This window comes from Dunckerocampus dactyliophorus, chromosome 11 (assembly GCF_027744805.1).
Source record: "Dunckerocampus dactyliophorus isolate RoL2022-P2 chromosome 11, RoL_Ddac_1.1, whole genome shotgun sequence".
Lineage (NCBI taxonomy): Eukaryota > Metazoa > Chordata > Actinopteri > Syngnathiformes > Syngnathidae > Dunckerocampus > Dunckerocampus dactyliophorus.
Genome location: NC_072829.1, coordinates 10,884,166 through 10,904,103, shown reverse-complemented (window position 1 = coordinate 10,904,103; position 19,938 = coordinate 10,884,166). Strand labels below are relative to the sequence as shown.

Below are 19,938 nucleotides of genomic sequence, written 5' to 3'. Positions count from 1 at the left end.
GTTTTGTTGGGTCACTGACCTCATGGAGGTGTACATTTTTGCATGTAGAGTCCACTTGTCCTCCTCCAACTGCTACAACTGTTCAGGTGGGGCCAGGGTGGCAGGCACAATCCTGCAATGAGTGAAATAAGGCATCATCTTATTCCATCCTTAAAGTGAAGACACCGCCAAAGGTGGCACTGAATTGCAGAAGAAGGTGCAGGACATTTAAATGTTTTTATTTCCGTTAAATAAATTAAAAAGTCAAAGAAGCTGAAAGGAGTACCTTCATTAAGGAGCACATGGTGACCACTTGTGTGTCTGCACTAGAACTCACATAAATACAGATGATTCACTGACTTAGGACAGCACTGAGGTTTTTGATTTCAGGCGAGATTGTGGAATTTGTAAAGCACAAGGGCAGAAAACGATTGGAACATGTCTCTCCCGGATAGAAACAAGCTGCAACGCTTCCGAACAGGCTGTGAATTGCATGAAACCGAAAGTGAACAAAAAAAGAGGAGCACCATCAGGCCTGCATGCGTGATTGTCAGCAGTTGCGTCATGTGCTCACATTTAAGATGAAGCCGCAGCGAGCATCACAAGGCAAAACCGTACCAGCATGAATGAGGACTTACAAGCAGATGATAGGATGTGTTTTTCCATTCATTTGTCATCTGTTATAAAACACTGTCTCTGATTGGCGTATGACGTACAGCGTAGAAGTAGAACACATCCTACAATCACCCAATAAACCTTGCAAAACCTGATCCCAAATACGCTGCATCACACATCACAGAAACTGTCAGGCGGGCAGGAAGTCAAAACTATGACTCGTGTTTAGATGAGGCGTCTGCACAAAAGACACGCAATATAGATAGTACCATTCATGACGGCAAACGACCACACCACAGGTCAACATTCACTATTTACAGCCTTGGGGACAGCAGGTTGCACTGTTGAAGCAGGAAGTCAGTGTATCAATTAAAAGACGTGTTTCATAACTCCGGAGGAACAGGACAAACTTGATGTAAGGCTCCCAAAAGAAAAACACAGCAAACATTCAAGACAAAATATGTCAGTGATTCCCAACCAGTGTGCTGCAGCACACTATCATATTCAATTTCATTTAATTAGTCCAAATATTACCATTTATTAGACATAATGTATCTTTGTTCATTTGTGAGTCGATGAGCCACTCGGTGGCAGAAGGTACATATTTAATCTGTGTAGCCAACTGTTGCCATTCATACATTTTTGTTTGGCAGTGTGCCATGAGAGTTTTCTCATGTAAAACGTGTGCCTTGGCTCCATAAAGGTTGGGAAACACTGCTCTAGATCATCTGGTGCAAACAGTGACGTTGAAATGGAAATGTATAAATAACAGGTAGTTCTAGCGGGTGTCTGAACCCCTTCAACTAAAACGGACAATGCATGAAAAGTAAAGAGTTTGTCCAAAAATAAATGGAACTTCTATGAGAGGTACACTAGACTAATCATTTCTTACTGAGCTAATGACACATAGTGTTTTCACATCTGCGCCGCTCTCTTTGGTGCAGATTGAGTTCATTCTGGGTCGGTTAGGAAGGAGGACAAATCTGGTCTGGAGGCGCCGGTCCTTGCACACCGCTCCAAAGTGCTTGTAAATCCAGCCAAGTGGCCAAACTGGTTTATGTATGAACACTTGGTAAAAGCATTAAAGGTCAAGTGGAGGCCCAACAAGGGACCTCAGGGCTCTCTAACATGAGAGTTTGTGACGGGTTTCAAATGTCTTCTTTGGCTCCTATGGAGACACTGTAAAGAATGAAGAGGTGTGACTTTGAGTTACTCTTCATCTCCCGCCATCAGGAAACCCAGAACAAAGTCGATGGCTTTCTGACGGTCGTGGGATGTCTGTCGGCTCGCCATGCTGGGAGGAGGTCGGATAAGAAGGCTGGCGAAGAGGGTGGCTGACAGGATGAGGAGAAATAAGAGTACGAATCATGAAAAAATAAGCTCTATAGATCTTGAAGTGTATGATCCTCAGAGCGTGTTATACCTATGAGGCTGGCTGTTAGGTTGTTGTTGTGCGCGTGCTTGAGGAGCTCCTTCAAGAAAGCCATCAAGTAGCGGAACACGTTGCGGTGGGATCGGGGCAGCTGGGAGATCAACTGTCAATCGGCAGAATACATAAATGCATTACCCATCTGTGACAACAAAGCACACAGCAGGGTTAAGGCTGATGTGGTCACCTGTTTGCATAGGCGGCTGTCGTGGGCACAGTCCAGGCACCGTTGGTAGAGCTCGTAGCACACGACCGGCTCTGGCAAAGCCTCTAAGAAGATCAATAGAGCCTCAGCCACAGAGTGGTTGCAGCCAGCTTACATAAAGTGTCAAGGACGGTGAATCACATTATATTGCATTATTAGAAGTTTTTCAATATTTACTATGCACAGAAAACAGAAATTCATGTGTGTTTATGTCTCACATAAGGCTTGTGGATGATGGGCAAAATCCCCCCCAAAAAGTGCAGTTTTCCTTTAAACTATCTATGCCAGCGACACACAGTAAGAGGCAGAACAATTAAATTCTCTTCCACTAGATGACAGGAGGTACATGCATAACCTGTGTATCCACTTGCTGCCGTTCATAACACAAATTTGTGCCTTGGCTCAATATATGTTGTGAAACCCTGGGCTAAGCTATATAATAGTGTAGTGGAAAACATGATGACAATGAATGTTAACTGTTTACATTAAAAGGTCTCATATTGCAGTATTCCTCAACCATTTTAAAGTCTCACAAGAGTGGCTTGAAATTGTGTTGGCCTAACATTAACCTTGATGTGGAAATTCAGGCAGTTTTAAAAGTGCTTTTAGTGAAATGGAAAACTATCAACATGAATAAGGATACGGATGGTGTCTGGAATGCTAGTGTCCAGACTGTCAATGATGGCCTGCAGCTCCTCCTTTAATCCTGGTGTTTGGAACAGGTCCTCCTGAGGGACAGGCAGTGCAAACAAAATGAATTGTGTATGGAGTGGGTGTAGAAGTTGATCATTTTTGTCCTTGCTGCTGAGTGTGTACATTTACAGCCTGGCATCTCACCTGATCACAAGCCTTGGTGAAAAGATGGTTGACTAGGATCCACACCTCCTTAGGGATTTTGAGAGGTTTGTCCTCTGTGCTTGCACCATCCCCCATCAGAAAGTTCACCTTTGACCGTTCCTGGGCAGTGACAGCACATTTACACTTTGAGACAATTACCAGTGACATTTATCTATAACAGCTGATTAAAGTCTGTTTTCGGGATGCAGACTTCTATCTCTTTTAATATAATTATTTGTTTCAGCAAATGAATCCCCCAACGGAAACATGCTGCTACAAAAAAGGTGATAGAAATGTCCTTAGGATATGAGCAATAAGATGTTACCTTCTCCGTGAAGCTGTCCTCTCCCTGAGGTAGAAGTCAGCCCACAACCAGAGTGCAGAATGGGAAAAGAATGATCAAGGAAGGCAAGCAGAGGCGATAAAAGGAAGCAAAAGAAGAGAAAAGATGGCACTGAGCATCAAAATCAAGAAAAATAGATTGAGGATAGATCGGCTAAATCATTACATCCACACAAAAGAGGCAGGAAAATAGAATTGGAACTGAAGACGTGATTGTAGTGCAAATTCATATGATCCAAAATGAAGCATTGAGTTTTACTCGTGAATATTTTTAATATCGTAAATGCTCCAGTTAACCCCTGTAATCATTAACTGCTGTGTATTTTATAGCTACTGTGTGCAGGGTGTACAAAAGCAATAACCACCGGGGTTTCTAATTAGCGTTGGGTCAAAAAAACATTGCCATTAATTGCTGTTGCTGTCTTCTTACTGCATTTGAAGTATGGTAGCGTTCCCAGTTCTTTCTCTTATTCTTGTATTCTTGCTACTTCCTTGTTCACTTTGCTACAAAAATACATGCTGAAGCATTTCATAGTGTCAAAAAATACACCCCAGTGTGACCAGCTTTACCCAGAGGGTGTGAACAAACGCTCACGTGTCTTCTCTTAGTACCAGGCCCGGCCATTGGCTCTGAGCTACACTTCAGGAAGATTTATGTTTCATAAGCATGCTTTCAACTAATCTATGAACTAATACTGCATTTCCCCTTATTTCAAGTTCCCCTTACCAAGTCAATGAGTTTGGTGATAGGAATCTCTCTGATGGGCTTCTTCATTCGACACAGGGTCTCCAATGAGGTGCCGAAGCAGCTGGGCAGGTAGTTGCCGGAGATGGTGATGAAGTAGTCCTTGCCTCGGTCCAGGTGGAGCACCAGGATGTCCTCAATTGAGTCCTCGCCGGAGTTGAGCAGCGTGACGGAGTCTTTACTGACGTAGACCTCCAGATAGATCTCCAGGGTCTCATCTGTTCATACGAAAAAAAGTCTTTGTTTTGAGAGAATCAACAACGCCTCTTCTGATTGCAGCCAAGTAGTGCTCTCAATTTTGATTCAATTGTTTTAAGACCGCAATTCCACACAATATTCAACACAATTCTTAATGATTGATGAATTAAATGCCCTTACTTAAACTGCCAAAGGACTTACTTGGTTCTAAGAATCCCTCGCTTGGCTCGGCACGCAGCCATGACTTGCAGTACTGTGAGTCGTTGAGTTTGGGGATGAAGGCAAAGTGACAGGGGACCTGCCCGTCATTCTTTATGAGTAAACGCTCCCTCTCGAGCTGCCGGAACTTCACATTCTCAAATGTAAACTGCAGTGGGAGGAGAAAAGAAGGTGGAATTAAATACACTGGAAGAGGCTAGATGCTGGAAAGAACAGATGGTGGAAGACTGACTGGCACTGTGCATCCACCACCTGCAGTAAAAGGCAGGGCGGTCGGAGCCGTTGACAAACAAGCAGTGGACTCAGGTAAACTGATCCAGCTGTTTTAAACTAGTTCCATATACACGAAAGATTGCCTCAAGGTGAAGTGTATGCAAGTGATATGGATGGACACCTTCTATTGGAGGTATTCTACTCATGTTTAGTTGGTTAGCCAGGGATAGACCTAGCCTAGCATATGCTGCTGGGAGATTATATGACTCTTCATACCCTGGGAATGCCTGGTAGCCCGTGGTGGAGGGAGGGACACCTGGTTATGCTGCTCATATTCCACATGTATGGAGGAAAATAAATGGATGGATGTAGTAGGGTGCATGTAGTTTTATGGGAGGTCATTTTTCCTAACCTCTCTCCTGCTAAGAGACACTGATGGAAGGAAATCGTTCTCCATTCTGTCCATGGCGCGAACAATCTCCTCAAAAACCTTTTTGTGGCGCTGCTCATTGACTACCTTCACCTGTTGAACACAAACATCCTAAAATATTAGTGGTGTTGCTGAAATGATCATGGAAGCTGTTCCTGATAAGAACATCATTAACGAAGGATTTATTTTTTGTGTATTTTACCACTTCTTACCCCGATCTTGAAGATGGAGCTGACCGGTTTGTGGTCACTCGTTTGCAGCTCCATGTGACTGCGGTACTTCAGCTGCTTGACATTGTTGCCCCGCCACAGTATCCTGTCACACCACGCTGGAACGCGACATTTCCCGCTAGAGGAAACAGTCAAAGTGTTTCAGGGATCATACAGACACGTTGACTCTTGTGTTTGTGCAGCGATAATGACGGAAACGCCTGTTTTGCTGACAAGGCTTAGTTAGAAGGAATAACAACGGAAAATTCATGGCAAAATAGTGTTACCTCGAGTCCCAACGATCTGTTCTGGAATCGTACTTGTACGTAGGGATGAAGTTGATATCTCCTTCCATGAAGTCAGTGAAGGCTCTTTTGGTCTGCCTCTGAATGTTCAGCTGTGTTTCAGAGAAAGTTAAACAAGTTACATGACAGATCTTTAAACATACTCATCCCAAAACCCTTTTAGCGAATTAGTGTCAGTGCCCAAATGACCACTGATGGACCTCTCACCTGATCAAACTCCTGAAGCTTTTTCAGCTCATTCTGGGAAATGAGGTGTTTGACCTCAGCAGCGTCGTACATGAAGAGGCGATAGTTCAAATCTCCAAACCAGATTACCACACTATAACACACAAAGATGTTGCTTGGTGGAAAGTCCATCACAACTTTTGAGCATAAAAAAACTGTTATTAAAACTAAGGCGTGTAATGGTACACCATAACAACAGTATGGTATGGACATTGGTTTTAAGGTAATGACTCAGTGGTTCATTTTTAGTACAGTAAGGGAGCAAAATGCACAACAAAACAAAATTAAACAAAAAGTAAACCAAATTCTCAAATAACTATTATATAATTACTAGGTATGTGCAATATTGGCTTCTTTGCCCATATCCAATATGCCGATATTGTCCAACATATGTACATACAGTATCTCCTGTCGTGGAATTAACGTACAATTCGCGTAAGCAAACATCTGAGAAATACTTGCGATTAGGCATGGCAAAGCGTGGCTCGAGGAACTCCACAAGTTTGGTGAATCCGTCAGCAGTGCATTTTCTGCCGAGGAGTTTCCCGTGTTTCCTGCCTGCCTATTTCTACGTTTTTTTACATTCCCGCTAACCCCCTCACCATTAGCGGTGTTTTGACAACCCACCACATCCTGCCACTCTGAACACGGTTAAGCGAAGCATCGGCTCAAGTATGTGCTGCATGTGGACTGTTGTGGCGAACGGACTGGATGCCGCACACACATGGGGCGTCAAAGTCTATAAACTCTTAAACTTGGCATAGAAACACGCCCATCTCTTGATGTAAAGTATTAACTACATGAGGCATCATATTAGCAGCAAATTCAGCAATATTGCTTGTCGTTATTTTGCGACTTTGGCGTTTGTAAAGTATGAACTACATGAGGCATCATATTAGCAGCAAATTCAGCAATGTTGCTTGTCACAATTTTGCGACTTTGGCGTTAAAAGGGCTAGATCAGTCTTCATTACAGGGAAAAAACCCTATACTGATACTGACCAATATTACATTTTCATGCAAATATCGGGCCGATAAGACCTGTGGGCCAATATTATCGGACACCCCTAGTAATTACACAAGATAATTATGGAATTGTTTTTTTTTTTAGGAAATTACAACGCTGCAGAAAAGTACAATGGTAACAGTTTGACCATTGTAAATTAATATTATACTTTTAGGAAATAAAAGTTCCTTCCAGCTAGTGGCAGCACACTGCTTTCATCTTATCCACTTCACTTGCCCTTGTTCGTTTACGTATTTCACTGGGACTTTAACGATAGAAGCAGCTTTTCAAGGTATGTCATCTCCTTAGCACTATGGCTAGCCGTGACTACCGCTAGCCAAAGGCTGTATTTGTTTAAAATACTCATGTCACCAAAACACATGCTAATCTTGTTATTTCTGCCGTGAAAAATAACATTGAAAGGCATATTTCCTGTGTTAGAATATGCTTAGAATGTTAGAAATATTTCCCTTTTTTTTTAACAATTTTCACCACTTCTTTCGGGACTGGAGGAAGGGAGCAAGTGACGTTTAAGCCAGGAATTCCAACCCGGAAGTTCCGGTTCACTACGATGCATTCTCTGTTTTTGTTATATATTTTTTTATATTATGCCCACTCCTGTTGAAGGCTTTTGCTGGAACACTCAAGGAGACACACTAAGCTTGTTCACTGTGGAAAAGCATGCCAAGGTGGCAGTAAGTCAATCCTCATTTATTCTGCTAATATTCCCCATTGTAAATGGTAAATGGTCTTTCACTTGTGTAGCGCTTTTCCACCTCCAAGGCATTCAAAGGCTTTGACACTGTAAGCACATTTGACGCAGCATCAGGAGCAACTGGGGGTTCAAGGACACTTCGACATGATCACGAGAGGACGGATGTTAGGACACGACCACTCTACCAACTGAGCCAGCCTAATGCTCATGGCGCTAATGCAGTGTTGATTCTTAACTGACATCCTAGCTAGGCTTTTAATGTGGTATGTGTTGCAGCATGCAACAATAAATCCAAAGGGTCATCTTTGAATAATATGGGCTTTCATGCCAAATTGCTTGCTAAACAACAATCGCCGTTACTCGTTTTCAGCTCTGGACAGTGTGCATAGAGCTTGTGTCCAAGTCACCACGTTTCACTCATAATTCATAGTTGTTTATTTATGACAACAGTATGAGAAAAATGCTTTATTAAGAGAGTACTTTAATTTTGTGATTGTTTTTTTCAAACTTTGTTTGATGTCATGAGCACTTTAAGAAGCAAACATATTGCAAGAGGCAGTTATACTCACTCGTGTGATGGGCAACGTGTATCAGTACTCTGTATCAGCCTCTGTACTAAGTGTCCTGATCCTATATTGATATCGGTCCAATATCACCAAAAAATCTGATTATATCTGCCTGCATTTAAAATCTCCGGGAGAAGCACTCCGATACAAGCAGTCCACTCCAGACTGCTCCATCTATGATCCATTATGCAGCGCCATGCATGTGATCACAACAGTGTGTGCTAACAGAGGAGCAGAGGTGACTACGTATATGTATATACTGTATATCAGCTATATGGCAGTCCATTCGCTAAAGTCCCCAAAAAGTGTTGCAGCCATGCACAAGTTCCCCGCGGTGGCACAGAACTGGAGAAGTTCAACACAACCAACCCTCGCTCATCCAAAGCAGCACCACAAAAACAGCATGAAGATCCTCGCAATACCACGTGGAAACAAACCTCTGGCCTCCCCAAACAACCAACGGCGTGCAAAACCACCACAAAGCGTGATAAAGTGAGTTTGTCCTCAGGACAACTGTTGCTATTCTGACTATTCTCTGTTTGTGTAGTATCACTTCACCATGCCTTTTCTAACAGGCCACACTAAAAAATGAGTAACAAACCGATATATAATTATTGCTGGTGTTGTATCAAATTGATATTGATATCAGCCATTACTCACGGCTGCAATATTTGTATCATTTTGGAAGTGAAAAAGTTGTATTGGACACCCCTACTCTGTGCCGTATCAAAAAATCCAATTACAAAGACATGTGCCATTACACCCTTAGACATCTGTAACACTATGAGTGTTCACCATATTGGCATGAAAAGCCCTGAGGGAACTCACTCGTGCTTGTGGATACTCAGAGGGGGGTGGTCCAGTAGGTGGAAGGTCATGCGAGCACAAATGTCTTTATAGTCCTGGTTGCGTCGTTCAAAGTCCTCAACGTGTGCCGCAAGATGAGAGTTGACAATGCAGAAGCTAGTATTGTGGAACACAAACCTCACAGCCACGCCTCCTTTGTTCCCCTGAGAAGGAAAAAAAACATTTTAGCTACACAAAAAGACAGTTTATTTGGAAGTTTTTAAAGTTAATCTGACTGTACCATTTTCCCCATGATTCCTGTGCCGACATGTTCTGCTGCCACTTCTTTAACGTTATTCTTGTGCATCTTATTGACGAAGACCACCAGCATCATGCCAACCAGTCTTATGATGCGAACCTGACGGCAAGAATTTAGCAAGTTAGTGGCTGTGCTCACAACATACCTGCTGAAAAAAAATAACTGGAACACATGATCATATCCCAAAACAGTGTCAAGCGTGTGGAGGAGATACAGAGGCAAGGTCAGTACACCAGGAGGAGTGGAGAAGGCTGCAGGAAGGAAATAACCCAGAAGCAGGACTGCTATCTACTCCTTTGTGTAAGGCGGTACAGTGGCAGCAATGTGTTACAGAGCCTTACAAATCACCTCAAGCAGGGTTTTGGTAAGGGGAGGAAAGGGGTCGGGTCATGTCATTATTATTATTTCATCTTAAAAAGGCATGAAGTAGACAACTTCCATGCATGAAATGGATCACTGTCCTGCATAAAAACCTTCTAAATCTTCTAAAAACCAGCGGCAGGCTTGGGCGTTCAACCTGAAGAGGTCTAACTCGTTTACCTTTGATAATACTGGCCCATGTGTGTTGATCTCCTCAAGCCACAACCTCCTTCATCACATAAAGGCACATCACCAGCTATGTTTACATCTAGTAACCATCCATCCATTTTCTATGCCGCTTATGCTAATTATACCTAGTAACCATTCAAGCTTAAGACAACTTAGTTGGCTAAACTGCTGAAAAATAATGATATGATCAAAATGCATAATACTCTATAATATAATAATAAAGCAAATAATGGACATACCCATAAAAAGACCCCAAAATGCCTATTTTTCACACCCTTAATCCTATAATATACCTCTCACAGTTATTAAATGCATTCTAAGTACAATGTTACACATTCAGATATAATTACAGGTATACAAAAACGCAGTAGTTACATAAAATCACATCTTGAAAGGCATCTTCCTGCTGGAAAATGTTGAATGAATTGGTGAGATAGCCCCCTCTGCTGGATTCATACCTGCAGCACTCTGCAAATAGTGCCATGAAAACCACTTACCCTTTTGGTTTTAGTTGAAAAAAATCATTTACAATTTAAAGCAGAGAAATGAAATCTGCGAGGGTGCGGTTGTCGAACACAGTGTAGTACTTACAGAAATCTAGGATGTGTGCCTTCAGCGTTCACTTTATTTTTATGAGCAGCGTAGTTAAATAAATTACCTCATCCACTCACCCTCTTATATTGTGCTTTAGGGTGTAGACCTCTCTCAACTGCCTCCACCCATAGTTGCTCCTTGGAGGAGTCCATGTAGAAGAAAGCTTCAGTGCTCAGGTCCAACTCTTGGAAACTAAGTAATTGAGAAACAAACACAAGATGGTTACAAAGCGCAGACCCTGTATGAATGACATGTCGAAACAAATGAACAATCAGCACTGACCCCACGGCGTACATATCTGGAGGTTCTGCGTCACAAGACAGCCACGACTCAAGGGTGCTGTCTGGAGACTGTCCGTTCACATTCCACGTACCAGTGAAGAACCTAGAGAAACAATAGTTTCATTTGTTTTTAGTTTTCACAAAGCGGTGGCAGTAAAAAGTGGTTTTAACAAGAAATGCATGGTCAGAGATGACAATAATGTAACGCAATGGGCATTTTCTGGATTTTTATCATGCATTCTAATACAAAAGTGGATGAAAGCAGAATGAAAAATGCCAAAAATCTACAGAGGTTCCACTATATCCTGGTGGGAACTGTCAAACAGAAAGAACGTGCTGCCACCTGAAGTTCTGGATGTCCACATATTCGTTTTCCTTCTTTCCCAGGCGGTGTTTGATGAGGTATTCTCTCTGTCCTGCCTGGCTGGAGAACATGGCTTGCCTCATAGTGTTTGTGGTGGGACTGTCACACCAAGATGGTGGCCTGTCTCGTTCGAAGCTCGATCGAAAACTACTGCAGGATTTGAAAAAGAAACAATAAATAAGCATTTCAGCACCTTTTACAAGTCATTCAAAGGCAGGCTGGCTTACTCTGGTCTGCTGACGCCACTGGAGGAGTTGTCTTTGGCTTGAGAGGAGACAACTCTCTCTTTAGGAAGAGGGGTAGCAGGCAGCTGATAAGATGGTGTGAAGGAGGCTTTGCGGGGAGGAAGGGGAGGAACAGGAGGTGGATCCCTTGAGGCCACAATCCTGTTCTGGTGGTTCTTCTTTTCTTCCACTTTCAAGGTGTGATTGAAGTTGTCCTCAAAGCCAAAGTCTGAGGCAAGTGACTGAGCTGGATGGTCACAGCAAAGAAGTAAAAGTTAGTACTGAAAAAGTGCATTTATCGTAAATTCTTAATTATACCTGGGGCGTTTATGTAGCTAAACTGCAAAGTGGACTGGCGTTGACTGGAAACAGGCCATTATTAGAGAGAGGCTGTTACTCCCAAAATGTGAAAAGTCATTCGATTTTTTTTTTTTTTTATCTTGAGAGTGCATGAAAAAGTGAAAAAGAAATGTAGCTCACTGTGACCACATGGTCATTCATTAACACGTAGATTGTGAAAGGAACAAACTACATGAGTTCATAGTAAACAACAGCACAGCAACACATTAGTCTCACACCAACAGCTGGGTAGCAACATTTGAAAGCGCATGCAGTGTTAGATAAAGCTGCTGAATGCTGACCACAAATGCAGCTGCTATCATCCTGTGGAGATAATAAATTAATTCAGGAGGTTGCCACAGCTGCCAATGTTTTTTGAACCGGCGGTAATTATTTGCTTACCGGTGACTGTAGGATGGAACAGAGGCATTAATTGGAGCTTTTATGGTAAATATACTTTAGAGAGGGGCGTCGTCACAGCTCACAGATTTTTCTGGAGGTGTGCATCTATGGAGTTATATTTGTGCCTTAACTTTGAGAAAACAAAGGCAGATTTTAAGCCCTGTTGTGTGCGCAGGCACATCGCTGCATGTGCTCTGTCACTCCCTCCCTCTCTCGCTCGACCTTTTAGCTAGGGCGGGGGGGAGCAAGTCGGTGTATGAGGCGAGCCGGTGTACTGGTGTACCTCCAGCCGGGTTTTGGGAGACTGGGCTCCTTGCTGGGGCTTGTGGGTTGCTGCTGCCTGAATAGCGGCGAGGCGTACGGGCGTGTTCAGTGGACAAAATGCATGCCTGTTGGTCTCTCTGGGATGTGATGGCACTGATGTGATACTTGATTTTTTTTCAAATGTTCTCGCGATCGACTGGCAAACTCCAAAAGATCAACTAGCAGCTCACGATCGACGGGTTGGGGACCGCTGCTTTGGAGTAAACATTACCTGCATTAGTCCGATGTGTTGATGTGCTTCTATTGAGGGTAGGAGGCAGTGCACTGGTCGTACTGGGCAGGTTGACTCCAGAGTCCACACAATTGGCAGCCTTGTGTCCTCTCTGAGGTGGGACGGGGACTGTACCTCTTTGGGATATTTGTGCAACAGGATGCATCACGCTGGGCTTGGACAAATTCAACTGAACTGAGAAAACAATATGCACAAAAGAGTCTGAATTGCATGTTGAGTCTGACTTATACTAGTATTTACACATCCTGGAGGAGCACTGAGCTATGGGATGAACAATTTGCTTTAGAATAACTCCAACAATATACAACAGATAAACAAATACAACCACAATTGTTCAACAATACAACAATTGTTCTCTTACAGTACTACTAAGTGAAACAAGATGTGCTGGTTGGCTGTATACAGTGCTCCCTCGTTTATCGCGGGGGAGAGGTTCCCAAAATAGCCCGCAATCAGTGAAATCCGCAAAGTAGACAACTTAATTTTTTTTACAATTAGATGTTTTAAGGCTGTAAAACCCCTAACAATACATTTTATACGGTTTTCTCAGAGAGGCATTAACATTTTCTCACATTTCTCTCGTTTAAACACTCAGTTCAAACCTTCCTTTGAATTTTAATGCTCAACCTATGAGTGCAGCGAGTGAGTGACTTGCGCCTCTTCATCTTGGCGCCTCTCTGCTGAAGCGTTTTTGTATCCTTGGTAAAAGATATTGCTCCTGTCGTATCCTCCTCCTCCTCGCCCTCCCCCTCCTGAAGATTCAGTTATTCGTAATGGCGCCCTACAGCCGCGTAACGTCCACCTTCCTCCAGCATGTCCAGAAGTCAAACTTTTTGTGCAATGGTTAGCCTCTTTCGTCAACATTGTGGGTTTTGTCAGGGAGAAAACGTGCAAACATAGAGTTCAGAATCTCAAGCTGTTTGCTAGTGATCGACAACAGGAAACATGGAAATTCGGCACGAAGGAGACTGATTGACAATGGTTTCCAGATAATCATGTCGCAGAAGACAATGGGCAGGCTTTCCCTTAGCCAATAAGGACACAGAACACAATGGGCGGGTTCTCACTTAGCCAGTCAGGACGCAGAACACAATGCACGTTCATACGCTGTAAAATAAAATATATAAATATATTTTTTTACAAAGCACTAAAATTGCACTTTAAACTGCGATTGACTGGCGACCAGTCCAGGGTGTACCCCGCCTGTCACCCAAACTCAGCTGGGATAGGCTCCAGCATACCCCAGCGACCCTCATGAGGAGAAACGGTATAGAAAATGGATAGATGGATTGCACTTAAAAAAAAAATTAAAACATGAAACAGCGAGTCCACGAAAGGTTAACCTCGATGGAGCGAGGGAACACGGTATATTCAAAAATATTTTGAATGCAGAAGTCTGAAAGTCTGAAAATACATTAACATGACAAATTCAGAACTGCCTCAGGCATTGTGTTGTCAAGGAAGTAGTAGCCATAAAAATAATAAATCACACCAAGTCAAACAAATGGCATCAATTCAAAGAATTAGGTAAATATTTAATATTGCTACTATGGAAACAAACCAGATGGCTGTGTAGTAGCATAATATTGCACTCACTGAACACCACCTTGGTACACATGACATCCAGTACAATATTCTACTGAAAATTATATATATATATATATTTACACCCGTGCAAAGCACTACCGCGCATATTCCTATTGCTCGGGAAAGCAATTATCCCTAACAATGGATACATGAATAAATGACAAGTGAGTCATCCTCTACAAAGACATTTGATTCTCTTTAATACTGATAAAGCCACATTCAAAATCTGGTAATGAGGGGCAACAGGCATGAAGGTTCACTGTTCACTGTATGTGACAAACATATCAGTGAAGCACATGTGGAAGATTTAATACTACATGTTGAAGGGAAACAGGAACAAAGGAAATCATCAATCCACCCTTGATAAATAAATGCTAGACAAGTAACTAGCTAGCTTTAAAAAAAAAAAAAAGAAAGAAAAGACAAACAAGACATTGTCCAATTGCTTCACACTACAAACAGAATGCCGACTGACCTTGTTGTTGAGCGCTTATCACCTGCGTGAGGAAAGTCTGAGTGCGCTCATCATCCTGGAGTTCTAACTGGAGCTCTGGGACTTTATCTCCTTTTATTCGTATCCTGAGCCCAGCTACACACACACACACACACACACACAGGGGGAGAAACACATTTAGGATTGCCGCTAGAAATGTAGACTGTCCAAAAACAAAGCATTGTGATTCCAACAGTCCAGCCAATCGGAATTCTTTCAGAGAGCCCGGGAAACTCATGACCCACGACTGCTACTAAATAAAGATGTAAACACCGCTTGAGCTACGATAAATTGTAGGGCTCAGCTCGTTCACGTTCCCACAGCGAGAGACTGGTTGTCTTGCAAGATAAACTGGCCCGAAATAGCCTCAAAAAAGTACTCACAAGCTAGGGAGAAGTCAATGAGAAGCGCCTCCTCTGCCTCTGCAGTGAAAAGAGAAATTAGCTTAAACAATGCTCACACGCAGGTCAAAGGTCACTTGTGGGAGGAGCTGTTAACAAGGAAGTCATTTCTGCATGCTCATTTTCAAAAGCGCTCTATAAGGATGCAAATATGTGGCGCTACAGCAAGAATTTAAAAAGCACAAAGTGAGCAATAAACCACTCAGTCATACATATGTAGCGCAATAAAAAAGTGACATACCTTTCACAATCTCAAATTTACCATTGATAGGTATGGACAGCTGGGCCACCGGACGAGCCACAACAGCATCAGGGGTGGCAAGCACGCCCAGACTGCATGAGAACAGCAGAGACACTTGCTTAGTTTATCATCAGCTTCCTTATTTGTTTGCATGATTTGCATATATGCAAACCATCGTATGTACTGTAAACAGCCGCAGAGCTATCGTTGTTTAAAATGACAATCACCATGCACAGAACTCAAGGGTATTAGAAGTCATCATGCAGAGTATGGATTATTGTTGTTTGGTTAAACCGTCAAATTATTAAAAATGAAACGGTCATGCTGACATGCAACAATGTCTTATGCACTAATTTCAAGAATGCGTCTGTCGAATTCCTCTGTCGCAATGCAGTGCACATACATTCAAGTAGTTTTACCTAATTCAATAATAGTGGGGTCTCATTTTACTACTTTTTTACCGCCTCCTCTCTCTCTCTGTTACTTCAGCTTATTTTTGAGACTGTACTTCCTGGTTCTATTATAGCTCCTTTTTTTTTTTTTTTTTTTTGCACCACTGCAAGACGCCGCCTGTTATCCTTAAAGAAAAACAGCAATTCTCTCTGTTGCTGCCTTTTCTGTGTAATATTTGGACTTATACAAAGCTAGAAAATAGCTAAGTAAATAGTACAAATGTGCAGAACTATGTACAATGTTGGCAGATGACATTTTAAACTACAGTATTTCCTCTAAAACAGTGTCCTCGGCTCTAATAAATGCCGTGCCCAATTTTTCCCCAAATTCCATTTTATTTTTCCTAAATTCCGTTTATATATTTGTGTTAATTCAGTTGTTTACTTTTTACACTTATTTTATCACCACAGATGTGTTTTTTTGTGTTAGTGACTAAAATGTCTGTTAATTAAATGCAAAAATCCTTACATTTATTGACGCAATACATCACTTGTCAATTTTGCACAGTATTTCAGAAACTAACGTTTCATTGCTGCAAAATTCGCAACAAACTATCATATCCGTGCTTGTGGTGAAGGAAGATGTAGTCGCAGATGTAATCGCTTCATTCATGTCAGCTATTTTTGTGATACCCTTATTTTGTTACCACTAATAGACAGGATCTGCGGAGATCTTATTTTGAAGGCAGGAAGTGTGGTACTTGAACTTACGTTCATGTTCAGTGTCAAGTAAGAGTTTCAAAGTTTTTTTCGCCAACTTAGCCGGTGTTTCAGGTCGCTGCCTCAACAAAGTTTAGCTGAGGAGGGGGGCTGGTTAGTGTTTGTGAGGACATGACGCCATGAATGAGTGGTCCGCTAGGGAAATATTCCCCCACACAAACGTTCCTTCTCCTCACGATGACAGCATTTCATTCACACTGTCAATTTCCGCGATATTCCACGTTTAACAGTAGAATCTGTTTTTATTGTCCAATTCTGCAATTTTATCAACGATTCCGTTAACGTGGAAATTATAGGGCATTAAATGTTCACTTGAATAAATAAACGACACACCTCAAATAAACACCTACCGTACCCAAGGATCCCCTTCTAAAAAATATAGGTCGGTGCTACTTGGTAGCTGTAACTAGCTTCTGCTATGAGTTTCCTGCAACACACACAGCCTACGCAGCAGACGCGGCATCTGTAAAGCTGGTGTTCATTGAGGAAATACAAATTATGCCATGAGACTATTATTCAGGAATTCAGGAAGCCTGAAAAATAATCATCTAAAAAGACTATCTTACACTTCTGTTATTTTCTATGATTATCACCAGTCACACAATTTCAGGTGCAGCAAAAATGGAAGCGTTTCACCCTGCTGAGACTGCAACTAGGGTGCAGTTTGAAACACTTGAGCTGAGCATGGAGCGTGTGTCACCATGTGAGTCTCATTATGGAGCGCTGGAATTCTGGATAATGAGTGGAAGTAGCTGACAGCTAGCTGGACTAATTGCTTTGTGCCTCGCACTGCAAGGCAGCCACAACCTGCTGCTTCTACACACAAGGTCACGCTATATAAAACTATTTCACCCCAAAACCTCCATATACAGCATCAGTCAAATGTTTGAACATTCCTCGCTTATAGCAGTGAGTAAATACGTCCACACATTTGACTAGTACTGTAAATTTAACCACAGCTTGTAATTCAAAAGAGGAAAATAATTTGCTGTCAATATTTGCATAACTAACTACAGTCAAGTCCAGAAATGTATAGACAGGTTGTTGTTTTTCTTGCCTTTACACTACAAACAATGAAATAAATCAACAAATAAATCAGCAAGTGATTAAAGTGTCGACTTTCAAAAACCAGTCACTATCTGGTGTGACCACCAATACAGTTAAATTGCACATTTTGGTGTGGCCTTTTATTGTAGCCAACCTAAGGCACACCTGTGCAATTATTTTGCCGTCTAATCATCAGCATTTTCATATGCCACACCTGCGAGCTGGATGAGTGTGGATGTGATGAATTATGAGTGCTCGCTATGAGATTGAACAGATTTGTGAACAATATTTGAGAGAGAGATAAGCCTTTTGTGTACATAGAAAAAGTTTTACATCTTTGAGCTCAGCTCATGAAAAATGGGAGCAAAAACAAAAGTGTTGTTAGTGTGTCAATGTTTTTGTTGAGTATAACATACCTGTATCTGTAATTCATAGATGGTAAATGCCATATTTTTGTGAAACCTCTTCATTTAATTCTAAAAGTCTTCACTTCAAATCGCATGTTGATTTATTTACTTATTGGTTTATTTAAAATCCATTGTGGTGGTGCATACTGTCAAGGAAAAATCTTTTTTTTTTTTTTCGAAATACAGTCGAAATACATCTGGACTTAAGCAAAGGATTTTCAGTATAAAAATAGTGATTAAATTTACAGTACCAGTCAAATGTTGGATGTACTTACTCAGTGCTGTAAATGATGTGTCCCAGTTTTTGACTGGTACGGTATATGCAGTTGCCGAAATATGGATTCTTGTCCATTGGGTTGCATAATAATAATAACCAAAAGCGTAATGTGTATATGTGGTGATGCTTGGGAATTTTTGTTTTTGTATTAATTTTATATACTTCTATGGATGCAGTTCATCCTCTATAAGTGAAATGCACCCTTGATATTTATTCGACTTTTAAACGAGACAAATACATTTTTGGGTTTGTAGACCATAGGACAATATGGGTCCAAGGTTTAGAACCACTACTTACATAAACTCGCCACCGCGTTCAATTAGTGACAGCAGTCTGGCCTCCTTCTGGCCAGCCCTCAGCTCCAGACCTCTTACAGTGTGAGCAGCATAATCAAGGAATTATTGTCACGAAAGATGGCAGACAAAACAACCCCGTAAGCATCACAGTACTTTGCTATTAGCGTGTGGTTTTAAATGTCTTTAACGTTTGAGACGGTAGAGGTGGTGTGATGATTTGACACAAGAGGCCATGCATGCTTCATTAATAATTTCTCAGAAAAATACATGTGTAACATGACGGCTTTGGGAGAAAACAATGATTGAGATGGTTAGTGAGAGTTAATGTTAAATTTAAACAGAGGCTGTTGTTTTTAAAACATACAAAGTGATTTGATTTCTTACACTTGGGGTCTCTCAATCAAAACAATGGCGTGATTTGATGACGTCGCAGTCACGTGATGACACTGGGTCGCATGTCTACCGCCCACCAACAATACAACCAAGGCTATTGAGACTATTGTTTTCTGTAACAGTATAAGATATACGTCTGACACCCACTGAGGTTAAGACTAAATGTTTTGAACGAGTCAACGCCATCAAATTAACTCATTATAATCATTGTTTTGGTTGACAGCTCCCTGGCGGAAGAAATGACACACTGCATGTCTGAAGATGTTAAGCCTCAATTCAAAAATTCAAACAGGTCAAACTATATAATATATATATATATATATATATATATATATATATATATATATAATATATATATATATATATATATATATATATATATATATATACACACACACACATACATACATACATGTATATTACTTCGCATTGCTTAATGTTATGTTACATGGCCATAAAATGCACACAGCAGCACATGGTACGCTAAGCCAAGAAGCTAACTCACTAAATGTAAAGGAGAATGTTTTTTGTTTTTGTTTTTTTTTAAAGGATATTGCCAAGCACTCCTCGTTGCCGATTCCCAAGGAGGAATCCATTCTTAGCGGATGACAGCAAGTTCTACCAGAGGCTGGAAGGTCGGCTACGTGTTGGTTACCTCCATGCGTTCAGAAAAGAGAGAAAGTTAAATCCCCACCCGGTGAGGCAAGCGGCAACGGCGGCCTTCCGGGGTGACAGCTGCTCGGTGGTTTGGCTCGGACATCAACAGAGCCTTGATTTCAGAGTGTTAACCAGTCTGCCCATCACGATGAAATGCCTATTTTGGAGAAGGTGGTTAAATAACCATCCTTGGTGGCAAGAGACGCTAGAAGAAGCTAGTTTGGTTCCGGTTAGGACTTAAGGAATGGACTCCTGTCTCACTCCCTCCTTCACCCAGTCGCCTTCTTCTTGCTGTTGAAATGCAGTTGGCAATAGG

The 19,938-nt window shown here is 41.7% G+C and overlaps 1 protein-coding gene across 2 annotated transcripts; it reads right to left on the bottom strand.

Annotated features, from left to right (window-relative positions):
• Positions 1-202: 202 nt before the first annotated feature.
• On the bottom strand, positions 203-19,908 carry ocrl (OCRL inositol polyphosphate-5-phosphatase). Of its 2 annotated transcripts, XM_054792572.1 has the most exons (24): positions 19,520-19,908; positions 18,574-18,653; positions 15,374-15,465; positions 15,115-15,153; positions 14,714-14,827; positions 12,631-12,825; positions 11,358-11,601; positions 11,110-11,280; positions 10,768-10,869; positions 10,563-10,677; positions 9,325-9,441; positions 9,066-9,247; positions 5,934-6,045; positions 5,709-5,818; positions 5,425-5,560; positions 5,195-5,305; positions 4,552-4,717; positions 4,135-4,370; positions 3,391-3,414; positions 3,066-3,185; positions 2,872-2,956; positions 2,211-2,338; positions 2,018-2,129; positions 203-1,928 (listed from the first exon to the last, which is right to left on the bottom strand). In XM_054792572.1, exons 1-24 carry the CDS (start codon positions 19,559-19,561, stop codon positions 1,804-1,806), a joined length of 2,958 nt encoding a protein of 985 aa, XP_054648547.1. In that variant the 5' UTR covers positions 19,562-19,908; the 3' UTR covers positions 203-1,803. The 2 variants fall into 2 exon arrangements, with proteins under 2 accessions (XP_054648547.1, XP_054648548.1); XM_054792573.1 differs by lacking the exon at positions 3,391-3,414.
• Between the last annotated feature and the right edge of the window lie 30 nt (positions 19,909-19,938).